The 27,809-nt window shown below is 51.0% G+C and overlaps 3 protein-coding genes across 5 annotated transcripts in view; all 3 read right to left on the minus strand.

Annotated features, from left to right (window-relative positions):
- Window positions 1-3,270, minus strand: part of ppfia3 (PTPRF interacting protein alpha 3) — a gene marked incomplete at its 5' end in the record, with an annotated part of 40,681 nt that extends 37,411 nt beyond the window's left edge. Inside the window, one exon of the mRNA XM_080487186.1 lies at window positions 2,911-3,270. Coding sequence (XP_080343312.1) covers window positions 2,911-3,270 — 360 coding nt within the window. The remainder of the gene's footprint in view (window positions 1-2,910) is intronic.
- A 7,185-nt stretch (window positions 3,271-10,455) lies between these two features.
- Window positions 10,456-22,573, minus strand: nucb1 (nucleobindin 1). Of its 3 annotated transcripts, none has more exons than XM_080488730.1 (13): window positions 22,500-22,573; window positions 19,112-19,229; window positions 18,921-19,028; window positions 17,528-17,660; window positions 17,162-17,265; window positions 16,488-16,673; window positions 16,323-16,413; window positions 15,880-15,938; window positions 15,691-15,783; window positions 15,508-15,597; window positions 12,397-12,567; window positions 10,976-11,072; window positions 10,456-10,776 (listed from the first exon to the last, which is right to left on the minus strand). In XM_080488730.1, the coding sequence occupies exons 1-13, from the start codon at window positions 22,553-22,555 to the stop codon at window positions 10,718-10,720; spliced, it is 1,365 nt and encodes a 454-aa protein (XP_080344856.1). In that variant the 5' UTR covers window positions 22,556-22,573; the 3' UTR covers window positions 10,456-10,717. The 3 variants fall into 3 exon arrangements, with proteins under 3 accessions (XP_080344856.1, XP_080344857.1, XP_080344858.1); XM_080488731.1 differs by having other exon boundaries at window positions 19,112-19,226; window positions 22,500-22,535; XM_080488732.1 differs by lacking the exon at window positions 22,500-22,573 and adding an exon at window positions 19,373-19,391 and having other exon boundaries at window positions 19,112-19,226.
- Window positions 22,574-23,328: 755 nt separating this feature from the next.
- On the minus strand, window positions 23,329-27,809 carry ccndx (cyclin Dx; the record flags this gene model as incomplete). Its single annotated transcript, XM_080487187.1, has 5 exons — window positions 23,329-23,478; window positions 24,333-24,647; window positions 25,808-26,023; window positions 26,104-26,372; window positions 27,773-27,809. The coding sequence occupies 5 exons, from the start codon at window positions 27,807-27,809 to the stop codon at window positions 23,329-23,331; spliced, it is 987 nt and encodes a 328-aa protein (XP_080343313.1).

A 27,809-nucleotide genomic window follows, 5' to 3' on the forward strand; every position in this document is an offset into this window, starting at 1 on the left:
CTCTGCTGGACTGTTCCTCTACTAGACTGTTCCTCTACTAGACTGTTCCTCTACTAGACTGTTCCTCTGCTAGACTGTTCCTCTGCTGGACTGTTCCTCTGCTGGACTGTTCCTCTGCTGGACTGTTCCTCTGCTGGACTGTTCCTCTGCTGGACTGTTCCTCTGCTGGACGACACCAAATGTTCTGACGTCAATATGAAGACCTGCCATTTTGAAAAAGTCCCGCTTGTAAAATCACTTCCAGTGTTTTGTCTCATGACGCCGTCATTTCCATCTTTCTGCCTTCACCTCCTTTACTTTTCACATCTGGTTCACTCCGACCTATCACTAACACCCCCCCCCACCACCACCACCACCACCCCCCCCCCCCCCACCACCACCACCACCACCCCCCCCCCCCCCCCCACCCCCACCACCACCCCCCCCACCACCATGACACACTCTATATCCGCCTCATTAGCATGCGGCGATATGCAAATAGACCCTATGTGGTTCATATCAACAGCTTCACTCTGTGTGCCACCCTGCTTCTCTCTCTTCTCCACACACACACACACACACACACACACACACACACACACACACACACACACACACACACACACACACACACACACACACACACACACACACACACACACACACACACACACACACACACACACACACACACACACACACACACACACACACTCCAACAACAGATTATAGAGCACCTTCCTCCTCCAACATCAGATTATAGAGCATCGTCCACGTTGCTGCTCTACCGGTCCAAACACCCCGGCAGCCAGTAAAGCCTCCTGGACCGGCTGCAACACTAAAACCCTGCTTACAGTTTCCTGCATCAATAATTCAGCGCTGAGAGCGGAACCCTTTTCACCAGCGAGCCTTTTCACATCACCGACAATATTATTTCTTTCCTTGCAGTATTTCTATAATCTAAACGTACTCCGGATACTACTAGACACGGATATGACTTGATTTCTGTTTCACCAGGCGTATGATTTGATTGATAAAGGAAAGTGAGTTAAATTACACTGATATTCACGTGCAGAAATTTAAATCCTGCCTCATGTTTTGCTCAATTTTAAACCAGATGTTAGAGAGGAACTACGAGGCTTCAGATTTACTCTTTTAATCCCATTACTGGTGTCAAATTACAACTGCATGATATGTGTTTGTTTTGATTAAAAGGTAATGCAACACTAATGAGACTGGTGTCAAATTACAGAAACTGCACGAGATATGTTGGTGCTGCTTAACAGTCATTACATTACCAATGAAACTGGTGTCAAATTACCAAAGCTGCATGGTATAGCTTGGTGTTGCTTAAAGGGGATTACTTTAGCAGGGAGACTGGTGTCAAATTACCAACAGGCGAGACAAGGGCCTGTTTCCAGTTCACACACCGAGTTCAGGTTCAGCTGTGAAGTCAACACTGTACTGTAACTCCAGCATCTCCTGGATGTTCGCTGCCCCCTGCAGGATGAGTGGGGGATTGCTTGAGAGGGACGATTATAGAAATATTGCTCTTCAGGTTCCATGATGCAGTACGTTTGTCTGGTCATTCGTCACGCTGGAGCAGCTCCGAGGAGACTTCCCCTCTACTGTATACTCTGAGAGGAACGCTGTTTTAAAGAACTGCTCCACACTGATCAGTGTAGTTGATCTTACTAGGAAGTAGTAAAGAGTAAATTTCACTTTGACCTTTTTCTCATTGAAACTGTTTTTGCACTTTCAGAACAGAAGTGACTGAAGTGCCGTTTATAAAATACATAGACTATCTGAATCAAAGCACTCAGGTCTGGGTTTGGGCGTCTGGTGGTCGGAGCCACTGAAAACACACATTTTTGAGAACGGCTCCCAAAGTGGAACTTTTTGAAATCGCTCCGACACGTCTCCATGGAAACGGGGAGACACTGCGACCACACACAGTGGCGCCGCCAGCCGGAATGCTGTACGCACCGTTTGTACAATCGTTCTGAAGGTGTGAAACAAACAAAATGTTAAAGGCCGTGGCGCCGTCAGGGCCTGAAGGCTGATGAACTAAAGCTCTAAGAAAAAGATCAGAATCAGAATGATGGTGATCATATTTGGTCCATCAATACTTCTTCAATACTTCCAAACTGTCTGTCTGCTTCCTCTCATAGCTCCTCCCCCGTCTGCTGCTTCCAGACTGAACTTCCATATTAAAGCTTTGAACCAATCACAGTCCAGCCATCACCTGTTGCCGGGTAAAGAATCTGCCTGAGGCCTTCAGGTTCAGTTCTGCAGGCGTCTGCGGTGGAAAATAAGAGTCGGTGACGCTGCTGCTTCAACCAATCACATTTAGATATTGACGACTCAGGACCTTCTAGAAGGCCGAGGGTGACGTCAGCATATTCCTGCCCTCTGATTGGACGGTCAGAGAGTTCACTCTCCAGCTAGCTGACTGCATCTGGAGCAGCTGCAGGAACAAACTATAGTTGGTTGATTTAATAGAGGTTTTATTATCCTACAATGACTGGAGGACAAGATGAAGACATTTGGTTGCAGATTTATTGTCAAAACTATTTTCAAGAGGGACTTTTCCTGGAGGTCATTGAACGCACCGCAGAGCTCAGCAGGAGGTCTGGTGTAATTTATCTGCTTCACTACGAACTCCATGGCAGGATTCAGGATTATGGGATTTGCCATTTTATTTTTAAGACCATGAAAACTTCTACCAAGTTAAAAGAAAACGTAGAATATTTTAGGAGCGACGCGACACAACAGAGTCGAGCTGAGATATCAGTGCTGCCGCCATTAAAGAGAGCGCCCTCGCTTTAAAGCCACGCTGTCGGGGGACTTTGTAAAAACTCCCAGAATGCACCAGCTGTAGGAGGAGCTTCCAGACTTCCCACTGCACTTTGCACCAGAAGGTTTCAGTACCTGAGGCAGGGCGATGGACAGTTGCCTCTGGAGCGACTCCTTCTCGTGGCCCAGCTCCCGCAGGCGGAGGTGCGCCGTCCCCAGGCTGTCCTGCGTCTCCCTCAGGCTCTCCAGCAGCCGCTCGCGCTCCGTCAGCATGTTGACCATCAGCGACTCCAGGTTGCCCGTGCTCCCGCCTTCATCACCGCCGCCGCCGCCCCGGGGATCCCGGCTGCTGAAGCTTCCAATTCCTCCTCCTCCTCCTCCACCTCCGCTTCCTCCCATCACTCCGCCTCCTCCACCTCCGGCCGGGGACGACAAGCCACCGCCGCCGCCGCCGCGCCCGTCCTCCGAGATGGTGGGCATCACCTCGCACATCATCTTGAGGCCTGCGAGGTGCGAGAGGCGTTACCTGAGAAGACGACGAGGACTCTGGAGCAGAGGGACGGCTGGGAGCCTGAGGACTGTCCTCATCAACCGTGTGTGTGTGTGTGTGTGTGTGTGTGTGTGTGTGTGTGTGTGTGTGTGTGTGTGTGTGTGTGTGTGTGTGTGTGTGTGTGTGTGTGTGTGTGATGAGGGGGGTGCTCGTTCCTGGGTACTGGTGGGGTTAAAGGTCAGGACAGTTGCTGTGAGTCTGAGGGGGGTGGGGGGGTCGAAGTCGGCGGGTCCGGAGGATCCGGGGGGGGGGGGGGGTCACTGAGGGGCTGAGGTGGGAGGCGGGCGAGGGGCAGAAGTGAGGAGTGGGGTGCAGGGGTCAAAGGGAGAAGCACAGGTGTGGGGGGGCGACCTTTGACCCCCGGGCCCAGGCTTCACAGGGATGAGAGATGAACCTGGAAGAAGAAGAAAGACGGTTTGTAGGAAAATCTGGTTCACTGGAGGTTAGTTTAATGCAGGGGGGGGTCAAACATCAGGCCCGGGGGCCAAAACCGCCCACAGGAGGCTCCGGTCCGGTCCAGTCCGGTTCAATACGGTCTAGTCCAATACGGTCCAGTCTGGTCCGGTCCGGTCCAGTCCAGTTCAATACGGTCAATCCTAACAAAAGGCCCAGAATGCAACAGCGAGAGACGTTTTTGGACTTTTCACTGCATTTTGCAGCAGAAAGTTCCATTAAAATTGACTTTATGTTGAGATTGGAGTCATTTTCTGGAGTACTGGTTTGTCTATTTTCACTAAGACAAATACTCTGCTGTACTACAAAGAATACTGCTTAGAGTTTAAATTCAAAGATTATTATGGCACGACCTTACCTAAGATGAAATTGGGCTGAACTGAAACGTGTTTAACGCCTCTGGTTTCTTATATCATCACTCAGATGAATCCACACACTCTGTTGACCATTAGGTGGCAGTGTTGAGTCACTGTCTGGATGGCTTTAGTTTCTGGTTGATATTAGCTTCGTTCCTGACGACAAAACAAACATTGTAGTGGACAGACCCCCAAGTTTGATTGTTATTATGGTGACTGTCAAAATAAAACCCCCAAGTTAAATTGTTATTACTGTGACTGTCAAAATAAAAGTACTAAGTTGGATTGTTATTACTGTGACTGTCAAAATAAAAGTACTAAGTTGGATTGTTATTATGGTGACTGTCAAAATAAAACCCCCAAGTTAAATTGTTATTACTGTGACTGTCAAAATAAAAGTACTAAGTTGGATTGTTATTACTGTGACTGTCAAAATAAAACCACCAAGTTAGATTGTTATTACTGTGACTGTCAAAACAAAACCACCAAGTTAGATTGTTATTACTGTGACTGTCAAAATAAAACTACCAAGTTAGATTGTTATTATGGTGACTGTCAAAATAAAACCACCAAGCTAGATTGTTATTACTGTGACTGTCAAAACAAAACCACCAAGTTAGATTGTTATTACTGTGACTGTCAAAATAAAAGTACTAAGTTGGATTGTTATTACAGTGACTGTCAAAATAAAAGTACTAAGTTGGATTGTTATCATGGTGACTGTCAAAATAAAACTACCAAGTTGGATTGTTATCATGGTGACTGTCAAAATAAAACTACCAAGTTGGATTGTTATCATGGTGACTGTCAAAATAAAACTACCAAGTTGGATTGTTATCATGGTGACTGTCAAAATAAAACTACCAAGTTGGATTGTTATCATGGTGACTGTCAAAATAAAACTACCAAGTTGGATTGTTGGTGTTGTTGGTAGGAGCGATGTGGGAACAGAACCTTTTTTAAAAGTTGCCTTTTCCTTCATTTACATGACGAGTCGGAGTGTTTTCAAAAAGTTGCGTTTTCAGTAGTTCCAAGCACCGTTGTCATGGAAACAAACATCCAAAACACAACAAAAGTTTTGCGTTTTCACTTCAAAACGTTGCGTAAACGGCGCTTTAGCAGAGTGAAAAGGAAGCAGATCTCATGACGTCTTTCTCAGACGGGATCCCAGCGTCTCGGGGTAAACGATGTCGGATTAGCCTGAGTGTGGCTAACACTGCTAGCAGCTGTCGCGCTGTGCTAATGCATTCAGTTGCTCCAGTCGAGCGTTAGCTGTCCTTTTTTAAGTTTGTTTTCACTTCCAAGATTAAAGTACTGACAGACAACGCTGGTTTTGTTCCAACGTCCCACCGCACGGCTTCTGAACTCTGTAGCACCAACTAGTGGCCTCGGCAGCTTTTACATGGATCAACTAACTCGGACGGTTTAAGTTAAAGTTCCTCGACCAGAAAATGATCTTTAAAATCTACTTCCAGTAAAAAGAAGAGACTCTGTCCAGAGGACCAACCAAACCAGAACCTCTCCTCTCATTCCAGCCTGCAGGTTCCTCAATCCTTCACACCAAAGTCCAGAAGTTTCCAGACAAACCATCAAACTGTTGACGGTTCCTGACTGACGCCATCTTGGGAAACCTGCCCCAACGGATTGTGGGATATCCAAGATGGCGGCAGCTCCAGCCAGAACATCAACATCTGAGTCTTGAATCCTGGAGAAAGTCTGGATGTAGTGGAACTGAAGCTTTTTCCTCAGAGAATCCAGATGTGCAGAGATCCAGAGGACAAACGGGATCTTGTGACACGAAGCCTCGGGAACCTTCAGGAGGTTCTGGGACGCTGAGACGTCAACAAACCGGGGATGTCCCGCCAAAATAAAATGCTGGAAATACCAGTTAGTCTGAGTGTGAAGAGGAACTTCCTCCAGGAAGTTTTTATTAGAGACGAACGTCAAGAACTAGAACTGGATCCTAGTTTGGTTCCCAGAGGGTTCTGGGAGGACGTCTAACTAGCGAGGTAGTTAAACTAGTGAGTTTAATTGTTTTGCTTTCGCTCGGGTTCGGTGGGGAAATGTTGACGTGATGAAACAGCAGCTCCATCATAAATCACTTCTGTCACACTTCAGCAGCATTAGTCACATTCACAAACACTTCATACGCAGAAAGGGCCGTGCGGGGGATTGAACCTGCAACCTTACGGTTGGAAGACAACTTATTCCATTCAGTCCATCACCGTGTAAGAGCCCAGAGTTTAGTTCCCTTTTCATTCCAGTGCAGCCTGTTTGACTCAATACACCATCTAGTGGTGAAAACAGTCTAAAAACGACTGAGCCCAGTTGTGAAGTTGTGACTTCAGTAGAAAGAGCTGCTGAATTACCAGAGCGATGATGTCACCACTCTGGATTATTGTGGGTAGTGTTGCTGTACATAAAGTTAAAGTGATGGATGCAGAGGAGAAATCCTCCTGATCGCTCCTCTCTGTCCTGCTTCTCAATGTCTGGAGTCATTCATCCATCTGTCTCCGGCTCCATGGATCCCAGCGTCCATATTCAGAATGCTCATAATGAATGCGCACGATGTAGGGAAACGAGAGGTGAATGGCTGCTACTCACCGCTCAGCCTCAAAACAACCAGAACACCCTCCTCAGGCCTGGGGGGGATCAAGATGATTCTTACATTTATGTGGGAAGAGAAGGAAAAGAAAGCCGGGTGTGATCGTGGATTATAATCCTCTCCTCTCCTCCTCTCCTCCTCTCCTCCTTCCTCCTCTCTCCTCCTCTCCTCTCCCTCTTCCTCCCCCCCACCCCCCCCCCCCCCCCCCCTCCCTGGGCGGGATGTGGACAGTCCGGGTGTTGATCAGGGAATGAATGGCCTAAACATGAGGGCTGTTTCAGGGCTGCTCCTCATCACGGTGGGAGGTGCCAATCATCCTGTAAACGATGTTTAGGGCCTAATTAAGCAGATTTCACCAGGAGATAAGACACCAGCGGATTGATTGGAGGTGCTGCGGCTCAAGTCCGTGTCGCAAAACGGCGCGTTGCTTTTGGCTCTATTCCGACTGCAAGGCGTCTATTTCCTATCAACACCCTACTGCCCCCCCCCCCCCCCTCCCCCCCCCCCACACACACACACACACACACGCTACCCTGCCTCCACCTCCCTCCCTCCCTCCCTCCCTCCCAACCATAAAAACAGCTGTACGCGCTCGCGCACGGACACATCCGCGCGCCCGGGAGCCCCGTGCGGTCTTACCCTCTCCATGACGGGCAGAGAACGGAGCGGAAGGCGCATCGCAGCCCGGTTCAGTCCATCCAGAGGCTGCAGGTTATCCCCGTTCCAGCCCGGTTACCAGCCTGCCCCATCCCCTCCCTCCCTCCCTTCCTCTCTCTCTCTCTCTCTCTCTCTGCAAAGGGAGCGACGGCGCGGCTCAGCTGTGCGTCAAGACGCACGGAGCGCACTGGGGGCGCGTCCGGGACGCGCGTTCACAATAAAACTACCAAGCAGGGAGGTGAACTACTCGGATACAGTGTGTAAATAGTTTACTCATATGGTCCCATTTCCCCAAATCAATTTACATTAATAATTAAATTCACTTAAATCAGTGCTGAGGTATTCTCTCTCTCTCTCTCTCTCTCTCTCTCTCTCTCTCTCTCTCTCTCTCTCTCTCTCTCTCTCTCTCTCTCTAGTACTTGGAAACATCCTGCAGTACTTCAGTCCTTTGCAGCCTGTATCTTGTATATGTATGGACAGGGTGAGACAGGCGACCTTAGAACTTAAAGCAGAACAAAGTGAGCTCCTGCTGGTTCAGTCATGGTGGTTGAAGGACCACAGGAAGTCTGATTCCACCAGTGGTGCTGGAACAACCTTCAAATGCAGGTTAAAGTAAGAAAGTCGGGTTCTACTTGGTTCCTGTCTGCATGTTCTCCCTGAAGCTCAGAGCTTCAGTTTCCTCCCACAGTGAGAAAACATCTGATTTCAAAATCCATCAGTGACTAATTACAGGTTAAAAGAGGAAGCTGGGCGTCTTTTATTGTGAAGGCGGAAGCAGGTTCCCTTCCTGCTGTTACCTTCTGGCTTGACCTCCACAGTCATCTCCTCCTCAACATGTTGCTCTTAAAGAAACACGCTGCACCTCCTTCCTCCTTCCTCCTTCCTCCTTCCAGCATCCTCTCCTCCCTCCTTCCTCCTCCCTCCTTCCTCTCCTTCCAGCATCCTCTCCTCCCTCCATCCTCCTTCCTCCTTCCTCCTTCCTCCTCCCTGCATCCTGCAACCTCTCCTTCCTCCTTCCTCTCCTTCCTCCTCCCAGCATCCTCTCCTCCCTCCTTCCTCCTCCCTCCTTCCTCTCCTTCCAGCATCCTCTCCTCCCTCCATCCTCTTTCGTCCTTCCTCCTCCCTGCATCCTGCAACCTCTCCTTCCTCCATCCTCCTTCCTCCTTCCTCCTCCCTGCATCCTGCAACCTCTCCTTCCTCCCCTTTCTCCATTCTCTCCTTCCTCCTTCCAGCATCCTCTCCTTCCTCCTTCCTCTCCTTCCTCCATTCTCTCCTTCCAGCATCCTCTCCTTCCTCCTTCCTCTCCTTCCTCCATTCTCTCCTTCCTCCTTCCAGCATCCTCTCCTTCCTCCTTCCAGCATCATCTCCTTCCTCCTTCCTCCATCCTCTCTTTCCTCCTCCATCCCCTCCTTCCTCCTCCCTCCTTCCTCTCCTTCCTCCTTCCTCTCCTTCCTCCATTCTCTCCTTCCTCCTTCCAGCATCCTCTCCTTCCTCCCTCCTCTCCTTCCTCCCTCCTCTCTTTCCTCCTCCATCCTCTCCTTCCTCCTCCCTCCTTCCTGCATCCTCTCCTTCCTCCATCCTCTCCTTCCTCCATCCTCTCCTTCCTCCTCCCTCTCCATCCTCTCCTTCCTCCATCCCCTCCTTCCTCCTCCCTCCTTCCTCTCCTTCCTCCATCCTCTCCTTCCTCCTTCCTCCTTCCTCCATCCTCTTTCCTCCTCCATCCTCTCCTTCCTACATCCTCTCCATCCTCTCCTTCCTCCATCCCCTCCTTCCTCCTCCCTGCATCTTGCATCCTCTCCTTCCTCCATCCTCTCCTTCCTCCATCCTCTCCTTCCTCCTCCCTCCATCCCCTCCTTCCTCCTTCCTCTTTCCTCCATCCTCTTTCCTCCTCCATCCCCTCCTTCCTCTCCTTCCTCCATCCTCTCCTTCCTCCATCCTCTCCTTCCTCCTCCCTCCTTCCAGCATCCTCTCCTTCCTCTCCTTCCTCCATCCTCTCCTTCCTCCTCCCTCCTTCCTCTCCTTCCTCCATCCTCTCCTTCCTCCTTCCTCCTTCCTCCATCCTCTTTCCTCCTCCATCCTCTCCTTCCTACATCCTCTCCATCCTCTCCTTCCTCCATCCTCTCCTTCCTCCATCCCCTCCTTCCTCCTCCCTGCATCTTGCATCCTCTCCTTCCTCCATCCTCTCCTTCCTCCATCCTCTCCTTCCTCCTCCCTCCATCCCCTCCTTCCTCCTTCCTCTTTCCTCCATCCTCTTTCCTCCTCCATCCCCTCCTTCCTCTCCTTCCTCCATCCTCTCCTTCCTCCATCCTCTCCTTCCTCCTCCCTCCTTCCAGCATCCTCTCCTTCCTCTCCTTCCTCCATCCTCTCCTTCCTCCTCCCTCCATCCCCTCCTTCCTCCTCCCTCTCCTTCCTCCTTCCTCCTCCATCCCCTCCTTCCTCCTCCTTCCTCCTTCCTCCTCCATCCCCTCCTTCCTCCTTCCTCCTCCTTCCTCTCCATCACCTGCAGCACCACCAAAATGTCATCATCACATCTGTGACCCGAAAACCTACAGTCACCCCCAGTGCCAGCCCGGAACACCATCAAAGTGAGATTTATTCAAACGTACTGGTGTTTAGGAGCAACTGCGCCCCCCAGTGAGAGGACTGGGAACTGCAGTGTCCAATCCAGGACATTTCACAAAGAATTCATCAAAAATAAACTAAATTTCTTTTGTGAATTTTTCCACTCGTCACTTTTATCTGAATATATGAAACTCAGTGTGAGGATTAAAATATCAAATCAAATTTATTATAGGTTTCTGGGTGTTTTAGCAGCTTTGTATCATTAATAACTGAAAAGATTCATGAATCTTCAATTAAACCCTCATATGAGCTTTTTAATATCATTTAATTCATAGTTGTTGTTTTTTAAAGTTACCAAAACAACAAATATAAAGATATAAACAGAAAAAGACAAAACAGAGACACAAGAGAACGAGAAAAAGATCCCAATTAAACAAACGTGTATAAAATAAAAAAGAGAAGAAATTCAGAGAAAAAGACCAAAACAGAAAGTGAGAGAGGTTTTTAAATTCAGACTTTATTTAGAGACGTTTGTGGTTTTACACTTTAAATTAAAGCTTCACGTGAACGGATGAAACAGCAAATATGGAATCTAATGACCACAGCAACACACACCCTGTGTGTGTGTGTGTGTGTGTGTGTGTGTGTGTGTGTGTGTGTGTGTGTGTGTGTGTGTGTGTGTGTGTGTGTGTGTGTGTGTGTGTGTGTGTGTGTGTGTGTGTGTGTGTGTGTGTGTGTGTGTGTGTGTGTGTTCGTGTTCTAGGTGTGTGTGGGCAGGTTCTGTGGCGGCTCTGCAGGCAGATTGTTCTGGTGGGGTTCTGTGGAGGAGAAAGATCCTGTGAGTGAAACCATGAAGGTGCAGAGGAGTGCAGCAGAGGAGTGCACCAGAGGAGTGCAGCAGAGGAGTGCACCAGAGGAGTGCACCAGAGGAGTGCACCAGAGGAGTGCAGCAGAGGAGTGCAGCAGAGGAGTGCACCAGAGGAGTGCACCAGAGGAGTGCAGCAGTGAGACATTCACCTGGGGGTTTCTGGGTCTGGACCTTCAGCTCGCCGTTGGGACCCGCCGGCGCCTGCTGCTGCTGCTCCTTGTGTCTCTGTGACATCTCCATCACCGCCTGGGACTCAAACCGACAACTCACATCAGACTGGCCCGGACACGCAAACACAAACATTCAAAACATGAATAATAAACCACATGCAATGGGTGGGAGAGCGGCCGTCTCCCAATTGGAAGGTTGTAGGTTCGATTCCCATCTCCACCTCCACATGCCAAAGTGTCCTTGAGCAAGACACGGAACCCCATTGGAGTGACGGCGCCTTGCATGGCCACAGCTTCCATTGGTGATGAAGGATGTAAAGCACTTTGCTCACACAGTTGAAAAGTGCCTCGTTTTCACACTGCAGGGAACCGAGACCCTGTCCTCACGTCCTGCTGTCCTGCTACCTGACGTCCTGCTGTCCTGCTACCTGACGTCCTGCTGTCCTGCTGTCCTGACGTCCTGCTGTCCTGCTACCTGACGTCCTGCTGTCCTGCTACCTGACGTCCTGCTGTCCTGCTGTCCTGACGTCCTGCTGTCCTGACGTCCTGCTGTCCTGCTACCTGACGTCCTGCTGTCCTGACGTCCTGCTGTCCTGACGTCCTGCTGTCCTGACGTTCTGACGTTCTGCTGTCCTGAGGTTCTGCTGTCCTGACGTCCTGCTGTCCTGACGTCCTGCTGTCCTGACGTCCTACTGTCCTGACGTCCTGCTGTCCTGACGTTCTGCTGTCCTGACGTCCTGCTGTCCTGACGTCCTGCTGTCCTGACGTCCTGCTGTCCTGAGGTTCTGCTGTCCTGACGTCCTGCTGTCCTGACGTCCTGCTGTCCTGACGTCCTGACGTCCTGCTGTCCTGACGTCCTGCTGTCCTGCTACCTGACGTCCTGCTGTCCTGACGTCCTGCTGTCCTGACGTCCTGCTGTCCTGACGTCCTGCTGTCCTGACGTTCTGCTCACTGTGACTCATATCAACCTGTTTTAGTGTTAAGCCTCCTGCTCCCATGTTTCACTCCAGACCTCCATCGTAGAACCATCATCCACGTGTGACTGACGTCACTGATAAGAGGAAGTGGCTCCGCCAAAATAAAAGCTGTGCTCTCTTTTTCCTCATTCTTCTTCTCTCCTCCTCATGTTGTCTAGATTCTGTCGCTGGTATTTAACAACCACTAGAGAATGAATCTACAGGCTGACCCGGGTTGCCAGATATGGAGGGTATCCCCCAGTTGAAGAGCCAAACTCTCTGACCTTTTAACTTTATTTCCTGCGTTTGTGTGTTTATGGAGTTTTCTTTATTACACATATAATAGTTTTAGGGTTTTAACATGATTCCTGAGATTTAAGCTGGTTTTTATTGAGGACTAGTGCATCACTAGTCCACGAGTGTCCCGCTGTGGTGGACGGCTACCTGCTGGTACTCCCTCCTTTGAGCTTCCAGGGCTTTGCCTCGCTCCTTCAGCAGCTCCTGCTCCTGCCGCAGCGTCTCCGCCCTCCTCTTCAGCTCCTCCTCTCGGTCCCGCAGCTCCGCCTCAAACTGCTGCAGCTCCTCCTCCGTGTACACCGGCCGGGCGTCCAGAGTCTGAGGAGGCGCCACAAGCAGTGCTGAACGTTACGCCACTGCACCGGTCACCCCGAGCAGGAAGTCAGACACATTAACCCCGAGAGCCCCGCCTCCACCTGGAGAACAGGGCCGCAGCCCCGCCTCCACCTGGAGAACAGGGCCGCAGCCCCGCCTCCACCTGGAGAACAGGGCCGCAGCCCCGCCTTCACCTGGAGAACAGGGCCGCAGGGCCGCCTTCACCTGGAGAACAGGGCCGCAGCGCCGCCTTCACCTGGAGAACAGGGCCGCAGCCCCGCCTTCACCTGGAGAACAGGGCAGCAGCCCCGCCTTCACCTGGAGAACAGGGCCGCAGCCCCGCCTTCACCTGGAGAACAGGGCAGCAGCCCCGCCTTCACCTGGAGAACAGGGCAGCAGGGCCGCCTTCACCTGGAGAACAGGGCCGCAGCGCCGCCTTCACCTGGAGAACAGGGCCGCAGCCCCGCCTTCCCCTGGAGAACAGGGCAGCAGGGCCGCCTTCACCTGGAGAACAGGGCCGCAGCGCCGCCTTCACCTGGAGAACAGGGCAGCAGCCCCGCCTTCACCTGGAGAACAGGGCAGCAGGGCCGCCTTCACCTGGAGAACAGGGCCGCAGCCCCGCCTTCCCCTGGAGAACAGGGCAGCAGCCCCGCCTTCACCTGGAGAACAGGGCCGCAGCCCCGCCTTCACCTGGAGAACAGGTCAGCAGCACCGCCTTCACCTGGAGAACAGGGCCGCAGCCCCGCCTTCACCTGGAGAACAGGGCAGCAGGGCCGCCTTCACCTGGAGAACAGGGCCGCAGCCCCGCCTCCACCTGGAGAACAGGGCCGCAGCCCCGCCTTCACCTGGAGAACAGGTCAGCAGCACCGCCTCCACCTGGAGAACAGGGCCGCAGCCCCGCCTCCACCTGGAGAACAGGGCCGCAGCCCCGCCTCCACCTGGAGAACAGGTCAGCAGCACCGCCTTCACCTGGAGAACAGGTCAGCAGCACCGCCTCCACCTGGAGAACAGGGCCGCAGCCCCGCCTTCACCTGGAGAACAGGGCCGCAGCCCCGCCTTCACCTGGAGAACAGGGCCGCAGGGCCGCCTTCACCTGGAGAACAGGGCCGCAGCCCCGCCTCCACCTGGAGAACAGGGCCGCAGGGCCGCCTTCACCTGGAGAACAGGGCCGCAGCCCCGCCTTCACCTGGAGAACAGGGCCGCAGCCCCGCCTTCACCTGGAGAACAGGGCCGCAGCCCCGCCTTCACCTGGAGAACAGGGCCGCAGCCCCGCCTTCACCTGGAGAACAGGGCCGCAGCCCCGCCTTCACCTGGAGAACAGGGCCGCAGCCCCGCCTTCACCTGGAGAACAGGGCAGCAGCCCCGCCTTCACCTGGAGAACAGGGCCGCAGCCCCGCCTTCACCTGGAGAACAGGGCCGCAGCCCCGCCTTCACCTGGAGAACAGGGCCGCAGGGCCGCCTTCACCTGGAGAACAGGGCCGCAGCCCCGCCTCCACCTGGAGAACAGGGCCGCAGCACCGCCTTCACCTGGAGAACAGGGCCGCAGCCCCGCCTTCACCTGGAGAACAGGGCCGCAGCCCCGCCTTCACCTGGAGAACAGGGCCGCAGCCCCGCCTCCACCTGGAGAACAGGGCCGCAGCACCGCCTTCACCTGGAGAACAGGGCCGCAGCCCCGCCTTCACCTGGAGAACAGGGCCGCAGCCCCGCCTTCACCTGGAGAACAGGGCAGCAGGGCCGCCTTCACCTGGAGAACAGGGCCGCAGCCCCGCCTCCACCTGGAGAACAGGGCCGCAGCCCCGCCTTCACCTGGAGAACAGGGCCGCAGCCCCGCCTTCACCTGGAGAACAGGGCCGCAGCCCCGCCTTCACCTGGAGAACAGGGCCGCAGCCCCGCCTTCACCTGGAGAACAGGGCCGCAGCCCCGCCTTCACCTGGAGAACAGGGCAGCAGCCCCGCCTTCACCTGGAGAACAGGGCAGCAGGGCCGCCTTCACCTGGAGAACAGGGCCGCAGCCCCGCCTCCACCTGGAGAACAGGGCCGCAGGGCCGCCTTCACCTGGAGAACAGGGCCGCAGCCCCGCCTCCACCTGGAGAACAGGGCCGCAGCCCCGCCTTCACCTGGAGAACAGGGCCGCAGGGCCGCCTTCACCTGGAGAACAGGGCAGCAGCCCCGCCTTCACCTGGAGAACAGGGCCGCAGCCCCGCCTCCACCTGGAGAACAGGGCCGCAGCCCCGCCTTCACCTGGAGAACAGGGCCGCAGCCCCGCCTTCATCCAGATTAGAGCAATTTACATTCATCTAGATTATGTTCAATTCAATTATTTAAATAAAACTAATGTAATGGAATGTAATGGAATGTAATGTAATGTAATGTAATGTAATGTAATGTAATGGCCCAACACGCAATGAAAGTTTTGCATTTTAACTTGAAATAGTTCAAACCGACATTATAAAGTAAAACACAGAAAAAAGAATAAACATTTGGGTAAAACAAAAAACAAAGATCCACCAACCATCATTCACCGGGTCAACATGACTGGATTATAGAGTTCTGCAGATTAGGGATACAACTCAAGAGGAAATCTGTCCCATCAAAGTTCAAAATAAATTTGCAAAAAGAAAAAGTAACTAACTTCAAAAGAAGCAGATTAAGGAAACGTCGACTTTAAAAAAGTGATTAAAAATAGTTTATTATTGAAATCTAACGAAATGAACCGTGTTTCTGGATTTGTTTAGTTTTCTGTAGAACTCTTGGACTTCATCATCATTTTGTTTGATATTTGCTGTTGGATTTTAATTTTAATGAAAAATGATCAATGGAGATAAAGAGGCAGAATATGGAAGTGGAATCTTTCGTTCAGGAATTTGAAGACTTTAGTTCTGTGTTGTTTGGTGATACTTTGTTAGAGAGAACATAGAGCCGAGATGTGACAGGATGTCTTTACCTCCCACTCTCTGGGGTTATTGAACTCCTTCTTCTCCGTGGACTTGATGAACTCGTCCAGACTGACCAGCCGGTCTTTATTAGTGTCCACCTTGAAGACACACCGGGGTGAAAGACGAAGGTGAGCGAGAGGTGGAGACCGGAGGGGAGAGGCAGAAGTTAAGAAGAGTAGAGAGGAACAGACGTTTTTCATGACCTGCTCCCTCATCCTCAGCCGCTCCTCCTCCATCTCCATCATGTCGTCCTCCTCGTTCTTCGGGTCGTAGACCTTCTCCAGCTGCAGGACGGAGGAGAGCAGATGTGAGCTGAGAGCCGGCGGCTGAGCAGAACCAACAGCTGGATGGGGAATCATGAGGAAACTAAACCGGTTTACCTCCTTGGTGAAGAGCGCCTCCAACTCCTGCTCGTCCAGAACGCCGTCGTCATTCGTGTCTGAACCGGAGGACAAAGAGAGGAAACGACAACTACTGTGAGACCTGTGTGTGTGTGTGTGTGTGTGTGTGTGTGTGTGTGTGTGTGTGTGTGTGTGTGTGTGTGTGTGTGTGTGTGTCATGTTTGGTGTTACACTTGGTTAAAAAGAAGCCTGCAAGACTAGACTGAGGGCGCAATACACTTTAGACACAGGAAAGCAAAAATATTCTCACACACACACACACACACACACACACACACACACACACACACACACACACACACACACACACACACACACACACACACACACACACACACACACACACACACACACACACACACACACACACACACACACACACACACACACACACACACACACACACACACACACACACACACCGTGCAGTTTGAAGAAGGTTTTGGGGTTGAACTCTCGGGGGTCCAGCCGGTCCGTCTCCTCCCAAACTTCCCGCAGCTGAGCGACGCTTCCCTGGGAGTTCAAGCAAAACGTAAAAATGCTGCCATCAGCTGACCACAGCCACCCTGAGAGGAGGTTCTGCGTACGGGAGCGTTGACTTTGGGGTGCTGGCGGTGTTTCTCTTTCAGTTCCTGCATCCTCTTCTCCTCCTTCTCCCTCTTCTCCTGGTCCAGGCCCTTCAGGTACTCCCGCCGCTCGTGCTCCTTCAGCATCTCGTAGCGCTTGAACTCCTCGTGTCGCTCTGCGTCGTAGTTCTCCAGGTCCTTGGTGGCCTTTCGCAAGCAGATAGAATCAAAAACAGTAAAATAATAATGTTTCTTACTCTTTTGCCAGAACAGACCTGTACCAGCCTGTCTATTCAACCCTCAGTGCAGACTAGCAGGCCCAGTCTTCTCAGATCTCTTGACACGCACTGTCTCCTCAGCTGTGATGCAGCAAGTATGAAGAAGACAAGTATGACTATAATGCAGCTCAGTGATTTCAAAAATAACTTTACAGGGAGTGGATGAGACTTGTTTTGATTATAAAATGAGCCTTTGAGATTAGACTGAGGGTGACGATATCTCACGGGCTCAGTCTTGTTGTGCTAGAAGAGGAAAGCAGCAGAAAAAGGAGCTGGTAGGTTCCTGTAGAGACACAGACACTGACACCTCACGAATATCGATTAATGCTGTGTTTTTCGCCCTGGATGCTGACTGGCAGGCTAACTCTTTGTATCCGTCTCTTTAGCCATGCAGACAGTTTCGTCCTGCGTCAGTACCGTAGAGATGAGCAGCTCCAGGTCTCTGGCCTCGAACGTGTTCTGGTTGTGTGGATCCAGATGTTCAAACTGCTTGAGGAGGGAGGCGTGGTCCATCTGAAGGCCTGCAGGGGACATTCCTGGATTATTCTCTGGGCTCTCGTGGCTCTATGCTCATGGAGGAACGAAATCTGCTGTGATGAGTGGATTAGTAGTTTTGTGTAACAATGCTACTTGGCAATAACTCATCTGTCCAGGTTTTACTCTGTTAACTGTTTGTATTTGTGTACTGAGGAGTATAAAGAGCTGGTGAGGCTGACGCCATGTTGATGTCCCCGTCCTCGTCCCCGTCCTCCCGGTGGTGAGTCTGAAGGACAGAGGACTCACTCTGGGTGTTGGTGCTGTCCAGTTTGGCTTTCAGCAGCATCCGCAGCCGAGACACTTCCTGGCGCTTCAGCTCGTCCAGACGGGTTCTGACGTGATGGCTGACCAGGTCCAGCTCTTTACTGAGACGCCCGTTCTGAAGAACCACACACACACACACACACACACACACACACACACACACACACACACACACACACACACACACACACACACACACACACACACACACACACACACACACACACACACACACACACACACACACACACACACACACACACACACACACACACACACACACACACACACACACACACACACACACACACACAGTGAATGAGGCTTCGTGTGTCTCTGATTGTTTAATGAAATAAAAATGACATGAATTCTTCCAGAAACCAGCAGTGATGAAGACAAACTGTCGCTCAGTCTGACCTCTGACCTCTGACCTCCACTTTGTCATATTGACATTATTCATTCAGTCTGAAGGCTGTAAACTTCACCATGTTCTACCTGAGACAAAGCATCCGACCAACGCAGCCGGTCTCCACCTCTGGTCTGGTTCTGCACCTCCTCCTGTTACAAGTGTTTTCTTTTTGGTTTCCTCTGCCTGCATGTCGATTTCCTGCTTTTAAACTTCTCCTCCTCCTCCTCCTGTTCTCCTCCTCCTCCTCCTGTTCTCCTCCTGTTCTCCTCCTCCTCCTCCTCTTCTCCTCCTCCTGTTCTCCTCCTCCTCCTGTTCCTCCTGTTCTCCTCCTCCTCCTCGTCCTGTTCTCCTCCTCCTCCTGGTCTGGTCGGTCCAGAAACCTTCAGTATTCTAAGTTTCTAGCTCCTCCTTGATTTTCCTCATTTGAATATTGGATCATAGGAGCTACATTCAGAATCTGCTGTGTCTGTGTGAGCTGGACTGGCTCCGCCCACACATGCCCATCTTGGGAAGAGGAGGAAGTACTTCCTCTGGTGGTGCCATGTGCCAGAGCAGAGCTGTCTAATTGTGGGAGGAGTCAAAGGGAGGGCCTACCTTGATTGGGATTGGCTAAACCCCCGATGACACTATATAGGGTTTGATCTCTGATTGGCTGCTTGGAGCAACACACTTTTTAAAAGCTGAAACAAGCCAGGGACAGAGAGGACAGACTGTCTTCACTTCTGGGACGTCGGTCCAGGTATGGGGACGATTAGTACTGCTGGAGAACCTCTAGGAAGTGGGTTTAGTGTAACATGATCCTTTAAATGACTGTTGTGTTTGGAACCATAGAAATAAACCAAACTGAAACAATGAGGTCTCTAGAAAACAGAAGAAAACTAAATCCTAGTTCGTTTCCTGTCTCACAGTCTGCAGGCAGAATGAACAGAGTGACGCTGGAGTCAGGGTAAAGTCCCGCCCGTCCACCTTAATGTCCTCCGTGTTGGCCGTCTGCAGCTTCTCCCTGAAGTGTGGGTCTGTCTCCAGAACCTCGATCACCTCACGCAGGTACCGGTCGTAGTACAGGCCGGTGTCCTGCGGCAGCACGAGGTGAAAGGTCAGCAGAACCACAGCAGAGGAACGGAGAACAGAAAGACTGAAGGGAACCCAGCGAGTACCATGCTCTCCTCCTGCGGCGCCTCCTCCTTCGGCTCCTCATTGCGATCGATGGGCAGCGACTGGACGGCGGCCGAGAGGAAGAGGAGCAGCAGCCAGCCGGGTTTCCTCGTCATCCTCCTTCAAACCAAGCAGAAACACCTGAAGACCCCCACTGAGACAGCTGAGCAGCACTTCCCTGAATCTTAGTTTAATCATGGATTCCTATATTTAGACAAATACTAGAACTCTCCATGTAACAACAAAGTATTATTGACAAGTACCTCAATTACCCCGAAACATGTCATGTTATGCTACGTGGAAGGAGCGAGAGAAGCGCGTTAATTCTGGAAAAGCAAAAAACATCTATTACATTTCATCTGTCATCAGCGGTGATATGTGGGAGGGCGGGACTGGACTCGTCCTCTCCTTATTGGATTACACTGTCAAAAAGGATCCTGACTTGGCCCAGGCTGTTAAAACGATCCCCCACGACGCCACATCACCTGTTGTACTTCGCTTCGTGAATGATGGCAATGACATCACGGATATCACCATAGCAACAGCCAAAGGAGCTGCACAGACATTAACAGACAGGCTGAGCTCAGGTTGGACTGGACAGGTGTATGATGGAGCGGCGCTGATGTCTGGGAAGCATGGTGGCGTCCAAAATCTGAGATCCCTCACGTTCACTGTCTTAATCACCAGCTCCACCTGGTGGTGGTGCGCCGCCATGTCAGCGGAGGAAGATGTTGTGGATTTTTTTTACGTGTGCAATGCCTGTATACATTTAGCAAGAAGCCCACTGTACTCTGCAAGGGTGAGCACCTCAAGCACCTTCTGGGACAGAGGTGGACAGGACACAGGTGGACAGGACACAGGTGGACAGGGCAAAGGTGGACAGGACAAAGGTGGACAGGACACAGGTGGACAGGACACAGGTGGACAGGACAAAGGTGGACAGGGCAAAGGTGGACAGGACAAAGGTGGACAGGACACAGGTGGACAGGGCAAAGGTGGACAGGACACAGGTGGACAGGACACAGGTGGACAGGACAAAGGTGGACAGGGCAAAGGTGGACAGGACACAGGTGGACAGGACAAAGGTGGACAGGACACAGGTGGACAGGGCAAAGGTGGACAGGGCAAAGGTGGACAGGACACAGGTGGACAGGGCAAAGGTGGACAGGACAAAGGTGGACAGGACACAGGTGGACAGGGCAAAGGTGGACAGGACACAGGTGGACAGGACACAGGTGGACAGGACAAAGGTGGACAGGGCAAAGGTGGACAGGACACAGGTGGACAGGACAAAGGTGGACAGGACACAGGTGGACAGGGCAAAGGTGGACAGGGCAAAGGTGGACAGGACACAGGTGGACAGGGCAAAGGTGGACAGGACAAAGGTGGACAGGACACAGGTGGACAGGGCAAAGGTGGACAGGACACAGGTGGACAGGACACAGGTGGACAGGACAAAGGTGGATAGGGCAAAGGTGGACAGGACACAGGTGGACAGGACAAAGGTGGACAGGACACAGGTGGACAGGGCAAAGGTGGACAGGGCAAAGGTGGACAGGACACAGGTGGACAGGGCAAAGGTGGACAGGACAAAGGTGGACAGGACACAGGTGGACAGGGCAAAGGTGGACAGGACAAAGGTGGACAGGACACAGGTGGACAGGACAAAGGTGGACAGGACACAGGTGGACAGGGCAAAGGTGGACAGGACAAAGGTGGACAGGACACAGGTGGACAGGGCAAAGGTGGACAGGACACAGGTGGACAGGGCAAAGGTGGACAGGACAAAGGTGGACAGGACACAGGTGGACAGGGCAAAGGTGGACAGGACAAAGGTGGACAGGGCAAAGGTGGACAGGACACAGGTGGACAGGACAAAGATGGACAGGACAAAGATGGACAGGACAGATGTGGACAGGGCAGAGGTGGACAGGGCAGAGGTGGACAGGACATCTTGTAACTGTTTCAGTGACATCGCTGCTGTTTTGACTGAAACCCATTGCGTTCCGGCGCTGAGCAGCACGGAGGAGCAGGTCTGCTGCTGCGAGATGAGCGAAGCCAGTTTGTTATTCATGGCCCAGTGAACACACACCCTTCTTTCCCTGCTTGATCCACCCAACAAGCGTCCACCGAGAGAGGACACTGACGTGATGGCAGGTTTCGGTATCGTGGAGAGAGCGACACTCCGCTGTGACGCAGAGTTCAGTAAGTGTGGGACACGGCCGTGGCTGCGAGTGAGAGCGCCTCCTGAGCACCTGTAGGGCCCAAACACAAAGCTGGACATGTTGTTCTGGGGTCTATAGGTACCAGGGAGCAGGAAGACCAGAGAGCAGAACTCCAGAGGCTGGATCTCAGCACCATCGATGCTGGGAGAAAGGCCCAGTTGGTTCAGCTTGCCTTGGAAAGAGACAGTGGAAGGACGCCGTGCTCAGGAGGGTTAGCAGCAACACTCGCCGCCTCCGGCTGTTTTAAAGGTACATCTATCTTTACATTACTGGTATTGTTTGGGTTTCATGGTTATTTAAGTGTTGAATGGTGTTTGGTGTTCACTTTAACGTTGGTGTGCTAAAGCCCCGGAGGGAGAGAAGAGAGCGAGCGGGTCCTGGCCTCCAGCTGTGGTACCCTGCCTTTGTACAATATTCTGAGTAAATCTTACTGTACTTTTAAATGACAAACATATGGATAGGCTATATAAAATAAATCCAGTAACGAACAAGAATTTGTGCCCCCCTGCAGTCGTCTTAATGCCCCCCCCCCCCTTTAATCTTGTCTTACGCCGAGGTTTTTGTGAACATCTGCTTTTGCTCGCAGCAACAAGGGGCACTAAAGGAAATGGGTCACCAGTTAACATCGAAACCAGTTCATCCAAAACACCGCATTTCTTCTGTGTAAAGACACCTTTTGGGTTATTAAGGAGTAAAGAGATCACTTTAATGAGTGTTCATCACTACTCTGATGTATATTGTGTTTAAATCCATGTAGCTGATCCACCACAGCAACACAGCAGAGGAAATATGTCTTTTCTTTAGTGGAGGTCTAAATCTTTCTCTGCGCAAATAACGGATTTAATGGAATTAACGCATATTAGCACAAATTCACAGGCCGACCAATCGCCCCAAAGCGCACAGCATCGCAGCAACAGACCCGACCGGTCCGTGTATAAATACACCTGATGGAGCAGTGAACGTTAAATTACATGAAATCACATTTTGACAACATTTAGTGTGAGAAACGACCTGCGGGGTGATACGAGCCTCGAGCACGGTCCTTTCTCTGTCGTCATCGCTTTACCTGCTCCCAAACTCTTAATTAAACCCAGTCAACACTCCGTTTCCACATTTAAAACTAGTTTAAACACCAAATATAATCTTTAAAACACACGTTTCTTACCGCACGATTGTTTTTGAGAACCGATCTGAAAAGGCGTCGGAGAAAAATGACGTCATAATATTGCGGCGTTTCTGTAATGTGGTGCGTTCACGAACGTCGGAAGTAAGACACCACTAGTACTTCTGCCAAGAAGAAGAAGAAGAAGAAGAAGAAGAAGAAGAAGAAGAAGAAGAAGAAGAAGAAGAAGAAGAAGAAGAAGAAGAAGAAGAAGAAGAAGAAGAAGAAGAAGAAGAAGAAGAAGAAGAAGAATTAGAAGAATTAGAAGAATTAGAAGAATAAAAAATGCATATGTTTATCGTTCAATAAAAAAATAATGATCCCAGGAGGGTCATGATGAAAATAAAGTAAAATAAAACAGAAAACTGTAATATAAGTCTGATGTTTGGAGTTAAGATTTACAGTTGAACGCAACATCATTAAATGATAAAACCCAAACGTTGTAAAAGTTTTTAATTTGCTTTGAAAAATAGATTTCTTGTATTTTTAATTCCCAAACACAAAAATATGGCAAAATGGAATAAATTAACATTTAAAAAAACATCAAGCATTAAAATCAGAGCCCACAATTGCACTTGATAATAAATAAACAGAATAAATAACATGTAATCCTACCAAATCAAGTGTGGCACATGGAAAACATGTTGGTCACAAATAAATATAGACAAAATAAATTAACAGTCACTCAATAATAAAGTAATTAAAAAGAAATGATAACTATTTATAAAACCTATCCAGAGGGGGTTTGAGGTCATAATACATTTATATCAGTTTGACTGATGAACTTAAATGACTTTGATTGATTCACACTTTCAATGCGACAGCTGATGTTCTAGAAATCAATCTCTCTCATGTCGGTGGGGGTCCCGGGCCTCTCGTCCTCCACCTCCTCGCCCTTCTCCGAGGGGCCCTGCTGCAGGCCGCCCGTCAGCCGCTGTCTGAGCGCATGTTCGATCATCTCACTGTAGCACTGCAGCACCACCTGCAGAACAACACACGCAAAATACATATTTCATTAAATAAAAGCATGGATTCTTTTTTCTTTGGTGTGAGTATGAAGCAGGACTGATTGCAGAAAACTCCCCCTTGGTTGTATTCTGGACTTTCTAACATGTTTCCACATTATAAAACATTGTATGCTTGTTGCGATCCATCGTCCGTATAATAAAGATCATAAATCCTCCGGGGCTGGTGACTCACTCTGCTTTCATCTGAAATACACAGCAAGTCTTTATGTCAAGTCTGCAAATGTAATACCTGTTAATACTAAAGTAGGATACAATCGATGCAAATGGAAAAAGAATCTAAAATACTGCATTTCATGCAGAGCTTATAATCATTTCATGTAAACCATACAGAACCATACAGAACCATACAGAACCATACAGAACGTCCTCTATGGTTTTCCTGCTGTCCTGTTGTCAATAAATGAATGTGACGACCTTTACATTGGAACATTATTTTACTTTGTAGCACTTTGAGATTGTTTTAATGTAAAGTGCATCATGAATAAAATGGATTATCATTATTATGATTATTAGATGAACTGGGAAGTTCAATTATTAAAACTCTCAAAAACGTGCGTTTGTCATAAAATGTTTAAAGTTTGTTTTACTAAAATTGCAAAATGCATCCATGATGAAAAAAGTAGGAAAATTAAGTAAATATTTCATGCAATGCAAAAAAAGTGATGCATACTTAATTGTTGTGCTTTATCCTAAATCAATTCCTTCCAAAAGGATGCTGAGATTGGCCACGCCCCCTTCAAACTGTTCCACATTGAAAACCTCTTTAAACCTTCAGTTGATCTTCATCAAACTGCTGCGGCGCCCTCACCAGGTCAGTCTGGCTCAGTTCGGCCAGGGCCTCGCTCCGGAGGGCCACGAGGGCGGGCCCCCTGCCGCCCAGGCCGCGCAGCGCGCAGTTCAGCGCCGCGGCGGCGACAAGCGACGGCGGCGCTCCCAGGAAGCGCGAGTCGCAGGAGCACATGGCGGCCAGCGTGTCGCTGTGCCTCCGCAGGGTGGAGAGCCGCTCCTCCTGTGGCTCCGCCCCTTCCTCCACCAACGAGGCCAGGAAGTGCGGGAGGAAGTCCTGCGGGGTGACCGCCGCTGTGTCCCAGCGCAGCGTGGCGAGGATCAGGCGCTCCATCTCCTGATCACAACACATTGATCAATCAAACTTACAGGGAAATCCAAGTTGAACTCACATTCAAGCTTCTAACTTCAACGGCTGCTTTCTAAAACCACACGGTGTGTACTTTGTAAGTGCTCGTTACAACAAATATTCATCCTGTAAAACGTATTTTAGAAGTAGAAACGGGGTGAATTTGTACAAAACCGTTAGTATGACAAGTTAAATAGTTACAGTTACAAACATCAGACCTGCTCCAATCTGACCAGAGCGCCAAGGAAACCCTCAATATGTCAAATAAAACATTGGAGGGTTAAACGATGTGTTCATAGAGCGGAGACGTCAGTGATGCAAACTAACCCTGTTAACAGGAGGTAAACCAGAGTTCCACTCCCACTCAGCCCTCAGGGAACCTCAGGGGACCGCAGGGAACCTCAGGGAACCTCAGGGAACCGCGGAGAACCTCAGGGAACCGCAGAGAACCTCAGGGAACCTCAGAGAACCTCAGGGAACCGCGGAGAACCTCAGGGAACCGCAGAGAACCTCAGGGAACCTCAGAGAACCTCAGGGAACCGCAGGTTAAAGGTGGAAAAGACATCCAGCATCTGGGACAAGAGAAGCTGCTCCCTGAACGGCGTCAAGACCCTGCTGCCGTCATTGACCTCTAATGGCCCCGACTGACCCCTTCTGGTTCCCCTGTTGGTCCCTGTTGGTCCCTGTTGGCCCCCGTTGGCCCCCGTTGGCCCCTGTTGGTCCCTGTTGGCCCCTGTTGGCCCCTGTTGGTCCCTGTTGGTCCCTGTTGGCCCCTGTTGGTCCCTGTTGGCCCCTGTTGGCCCCTGTTGGCCCTCAATCACACATCGCTGACACCCAGTGGTGGTGGAAGACTTTGCTTGGCGGCCAGCAGGTGAGGGAAGGATTGGATGAGACGTACGGTGTCGGTGGGAAACATTCACTGTGTCATGTACAGAAGACCTGAACGGTGCCAGAGCAGAACCAGGTCAGAACCAGGTCAGAACCAGGTCAGAACCAGGTCAATGTGTCATTCCAAGGTAAGAAAGAAAACCACAGCATGTTGATTCAGATTAGAGAGAAAACAGTTCCTGTTTTTCATTGGATTAGATTCCAGGATGATCAGGTGACCTCATCAGGCTCCAGGTGAGTGAAGAGCAGGCCAGACTCACCCGCAGGCCGGAGGGCAGGAAGCTGGACTCGGCGGCCGAGCAGAGCGCGTCCGCCGTCACGTTGTGGCACTCGGTGAGTTTGGAGGCGATGAGGATGCAGCCTGCGGCCAGGCAGGACGGCGACACTGCGACGGACAGAGACGCAGACAGGAAGCGGTCCAGGAGCGAGACGGACAGCGGGAAGACGGCCTCGTCGCAGCCGCACTCGCAGCACACCTGCAGAGGACAGACAGACAGGAAGTCACGTCCTCCGGCCTCAGGAGGTCTGGAAGCCGGATCGGCGGGGGGTCTCGTACCTCCAGGGCCCACTTGGCCAGCTCCTCCCGGCGCTCCGGGTCCCGCTGGATGAGGGCGATGTAGAGGGTGGAGGGCATGTACCTCTGCTCCACATGCAGCAGCCTCTGGATCACACGCTGGCCCGACGCCCACGGGTCCCAGGCAGCTCGCAGCTGAGCCGGGCCCCTGGGGGGGGCCCCGTCCAGCCCCCCGGTCCCAGTCGCGGTCCCGGTCCCGGTCCCATCCGGCCCCGGGCCCCCGTGCGGTGGGGAACGTGTTGGTCCTCCACCTCCTCACACCACAGAGACACACACACACCTCCGTCCATCTCTGAGGGGAACACAAGCTTCTGGTCTTAGATCCTCGTCTCCACTCCTGCTCCCATACAGGATTAACCCTGCCCACAATCCTGCCCCGGCTTTATACCCTGCAGGGCGAGAGAGAGAGAGAGAGAGAGAGACAGAGAGAGAGAGAGAGAGAGAGAGAGAGAGACAGAGAGAGAGAGAGAGAGAGAGAGAGAGACAGAGAGGAGGCGTGGACCCTGGTAAGTGACATGAAATACTGCAGACAATACGGGTGAGCAACAATCACTCCAACAGGTGGGATGGGGGGGGGGGGGGGGGGGGGGGGGAAGAGGGGGAGGGGCCTCGGGCGGAGCAACAGCTTGTCCTCGACTCTGAAAGATGAGAAGGCAGGAAAAGAAGAGGTCATCTTCACACTCTGACAATGGAAATGGAGGACAAAAGGATGAGCGAGTTTGTTTACCGTCAGGAGGAGGAGAAGCTCCTGAATCCTGAATCCTGAATCCTGAATCCTGAATCCTGAATCCTGAATCCTGAACCCTGAACCCTGAATCCTGAATCCTGAACCCTGAACCCTGAACCCTGAATCCTGAATCCTCAATCCTGAATCCTGAATCCTGAATCCTGAATCCTGAATCCTCAATCCTGAATCCTGAATCCTCAATCCTGAATCCTGAAGCCTGAACCCTGAACCCTGAACCCTGAACCCTGAACCCTGAACCCTGAACCCTGAATCCTGAATCCTCAATCCTCAATCCTCAATCCTCAATCCTCAATCCTGAACCATGAACCATGAATCCTGCAAACCTCCTCAACTTCCCCTGGAGCCGGTCCTGAAACATTCAACGTTCTCAGACTCCATCAAGCTGCAAGACTCATTACATTCATAATGACTGTTCATTGATTCCAGTCCTCTGGACTCAGGGACTGGATGAAGGTCACATCAAGGTCACCTGGAAAGGTTAAAGTCCATCCTGGAGTTTAGAGAGTACTATATCGAAATACCAAACATCCTTTGCTACATTAGTTATAATATTTTATTTATTGTTGTTTATTCTTCTGATATGAACAAAGAAAATCCAACATGAGTATTTACCTTTTTATTCCATATTTAATCTTAACTGTTGTTATTAATACCTTTGTTATTAGTTGTTCTATTACTCATCACTGTTCTTTGTTTTTACCATCGAGGCCCTGAACTGCTTTACCTTCATATGTGTGATTGTATTTCTCAAAGAAAACATAAATAAACTAGAGCTACACTCGGTAGAGCGCAGACCTTCACCATCACATGACTAGCATGATAGCCATTAGCTCGTATCAATGCTAACTAGCCTCAGGTAGCGACAGCACTGAAACACTGAGCAGGCAGCGTCTCCATGGCAACACATGCTGATCTCTTTGATCTCTTTGATCTCCTCCAT

Source organism: Lipophrys pholis (genome assembly GCF_963383615.2).
Source record: "Lipophrys pholis genome assembly, chromosome: 19".
NCBI classification, from domain to species: domain Eukaryota; kingdom Metazoa; phylum Chordata; class Actinopteri; order Blenniiformes; family Blenniidae; genus Lipophrys; species Lipophrys pholis.